This window comes from Galeopterus variegatus, unplaced genomic scaffold, assembly GCF_000696425.1.
Source record: "Galeopterus variegatus unplaced genomic scaffold, G_variegatus-3.0.2 Scaffold1931, whole genome shotgun sequence".
Lineage (NCBI taxonomy): Eukaryota > Metazoa > Chordata > Mammalia > Dermoptera > Cynocephalidae > Galeopterus > Galeopterus variegatus.
Window position 1 is genome coordinate 345950 of NW_007728042.1, and position 3579 is coordinate 349528.

Genomic DNA, 3579 nt, shown 5'->3' on the forward strand with positions numbered 1-3579 from the left:
CAAACACTGGAGTTTCCCAGTCTTCAGACTTCCTCTCTTTTCTTTCTAGACTCACTCTCTAGATGATCTCACCTAGGACCAGGGCTTATATACCATATACACCGAGCTTCCAAATTTGTATCTCCATCCCAGAAATCTTCCCCAATATGCTGCTGCCAATCTGACATCTTCTCTAAGATATCAAATAGGCATCCCATATTTATCATTTCCATGTCCAAAAAATGAACTTCTGGTCCCATCCTTCCCATTGACCCCCTCCCCCCATCAATCTTGCTTTTCTTTGGTCTTCAAAATTAGTAAAAACTGTGTCTCTTCACCTTGCTCACTACTGTATCCCAGAGCCTAGTGCTGGCACAAAGTAGGAACTCAAGGAATATTTTTTGAAAGAATGAGAGAATAAATAAATGAATCAACTGTTATATAGTCCATTGTTTAGTATTTATACCTCCCATAAGTGCAATAAACTCTGCAATAAACATAAAACAAGCAAGATGGCAAGACACATGCATTAATTATACATGTGTATACAAATGTTATAAAAATAAATATACTTACTATCTAAAATAACTCCAACCAATGGGTCAGAATTTTTATTTAAAATCTCCCAAAGAGCAAATGGCTCCTGTGGAGTATCAGGAAGAATCCGGAATAGAAAACTGATTGTGTAGTCAGAGGGTAATCCTTCTGGATGCAAATACCTGAGGATGGAAAGAAAATAATGTTTCATTGTGTTCTTACTCAAAAAGTTGTTCCTCTGATTATAAAGCAAACACACTGTCATTACACAAGACTTGGAAAAACAGAAAAGAAGATCTCCATTAATCCCAACCAGATCACTATTTTTATGTGATATTTTTCCCTTTAGTCCTTAAAGAATATGTGTGTTTGTCCAATTTACATCATTTTGTCTCTTTCTTTTCTTAGCACCATTTAATAATCATTTTCTATTTAAAAAAAATTTTTAAGACCATGATATTTAACAACTATACAATCTTCTCTTGTTTGGTTGTTCCATAACTTATCTAATCAATCACTTCTCATTGAACATCTATGTAGTTTCAAAAGTTTTAGTATTCTAACTGTTTATTTATAATCCTTTTGGTGCTGATAACACCAAGGTCCAGGTTTTGATCCCTGTACCAGCCAGCTACAAAAAAATAAAAAACAAAAATCTTAACTTATGCCATTGTCACTTTCTACCACATGTTGTACTTAATTGCATTCCTGTCTGTGGTGGATACTGTCATGCACCATCTAGCTCCACCTTCAAGAATTAAAAATATATTGCCCCTGGCCCTCAGAGTGTTGTCTGCAGATAACTTTCAGACATTAGCCCCCTTCAGAAATTGCCTCTCCCAAGGTCAGGCTACCTTTGTGGAGCACCTCTTTTCAATGTCTTGTCTTTAAGGGAATATAAAGACCAGGACTTCTGATCCTCACAGGAGACAGCACTGAAGGGCCATCCCATTTTCAGAACTCCTCTGGGTGGTCAGCTGAGGCTTCCATTGAGGCTGCTGCACAGCTTAACTTCTCCCTCTGACCTATCCTGCTTTGTATGGCTCCCTCTGCAAGAGCACATCCTCACCCACTTCCTACACACTTATCTCCACCTGAGAATCTGCTTCCTAGATTACTCAACCTGCCACACAACCTCATGTCTTTCTAACAAGTAAGTAGATTACTTATTTACTTTTAAATCTTCTCCCAAGCAAAAAGAATATAGCCCTTTATATATAGCAGAAATTCCATGATAGTTATTAATTGAATGGATTAATTCGTGAATATGTGAGAATTTAGCGTAAGTTTGAAAATGAAAGTTTGGGTTGTACAGATACAAGTAAATGATGCATTTATTCATTTATTTATGTATTAGTTCATTTATTCATTTTGCAAATACTTATTGAGTGGCTATTATATGCCAGACATTGTAACAGGCATTTAAAACACATCAGTGAAGCTCTCTTTCTTTCCGTGCCACAGCACTCCTGCAAACATGCAGGAAAGTTCCTAAAACTCGCTAAAAAAGCACCAGCCCCACAAAGTGACCCAGTACAAGAAGGGCAAGGATTCTCTGCACACCAGGGAAAATGGCGTTGTGACAGGAAGCAGAGTGGCTATGGTGGGCAAACTAAGCCGATTTTCCAGAAAAAGGCTAAAACTACAAAGAAGATTGTGCTGAGGCTTGAGTGCGTTGAGCCTAACTGCAAACTAAGAGAATGCTGGCTGTTAAGAGATGCAAGCATTTTGAACTGGGAAGAGATAAGAAGAGAAAAGGCCAAGTGATCAGCTCTAAGCATCATCTTTTGTTTTATTGTGAAGACAAAATCTTGAGGTTATGTTCACTTTGTTTGGTTACAGTTGGTCTTTTGGGAGGGAATAAACTAGAGCCATCAATAAAATTTCCTTGTGGGGAAAAAAATAAAAATAAAATAAAATATAACAGTGAAGACAACTGACAAAATCCCTATCCTTGGAGCATGTAAATTCTTACAGGGTGAATTATATAGTATGTTAATACACACCATAGAAAAACAAACAAAAAAATGGAGCCTCTTACTGGGAATTGGGAATGACAGAAGGAGATTGTGTTGCAATTTTGATTGAAGTCATTAGGGATGGCTCATTGAGAAGATTAAATTTGAGCAAAATTTCATTTAAAAAGGTTATATTTGAGCAAAAACTCAAGAGGCAAGACAACTAGCCATGTGGGTATTTGAAGGATGGGCATTTCAGGCAGAGGGAAGATCCAGTGAAAAGACACTAATATGGGATTTGCCTGGCATATCTGCGGAACAGCAAGGAGGCCAGAGTGGCTGGAGCAGACTGAAAGAGACAAGAAGTGAACTCAAATAGGTGACAGATGCCCAGATAATGTAGGGTTCTGTAGGCCATTCAAGAACTTTGACTTTTACTGTGAAGGAAATAGGGAATTATTGGCAGATTCTGGGGTGACATGATCTGATTTGCATTTTAAAAGAATCATTCTGACTGCTACTTGGAGAACAGACTCTAAGAGGGCAAGGGTAGAAATAGGAAAACCAATCAGAAGGCTGCTGCAAAGATCTAAAGAAGAGACTATAGGGGCCCAGATCAGGGTGACAGCAGTAGAGACGGTGAGAAGGAACAGACATAGGATTTCCTGATAGATTGAATGTGGGATAAGAGAGAAAGACAGGAGTCAGACTCTCGCCTGAGAGACTAGTTAGATGTAGTCATCATGAACTGAGATGGAAAAGGTCATAAGTGAAGCTGGTTATGGAGAGAAGATCAGGGATGTTGTACTGAACAAAGGAAGTTTGAAATGTCTACTAAACATCGAAGTAGAGCTGTCTAGTAAGCAATAGGATATGCAAATCTAGACTTTGGGACATAGGTCTGGACTGGAAATACAAATTTAGGAGTCCCTGGAGTACAGATGGGCTTAACACTATGATACTGAAAAGATCACTAAGGAATGGGTATAGACAGAGAAAAAACGAGATCGAGGGGCCGGCCCGGTGGCGCACTGGATAAGTGCACCGCTTGGGAAGCGCAGTGGCGCTCCCACCCGAGGGTTCGGATCCCACATACAGACCGGTT

At 39.0% G+C, this 3579-nt stretch overlaps 1 protein-coding gene across 1 annotated transcript in view; it reads right to left on the minus strand.

The window, feature by feature from the left end:
* The window catches only part of COL14A1 (collagen, type XIV, alpha 1), a 165143-nt gene that overhangs the window by 79883 nt on the left and 81681 nt on the right, over window positions 1–3579 (minus strand). The window contains exon 27 of the mRNA XM_008579625.1: window positions 556–698. Within this exon, the coding sequence (XP_008577847.1) occupies window positions 556–698 (143 nt within the window). The remainder of the gene's footprint in view (window positions 1–555; window positions 699–3579) is intronic.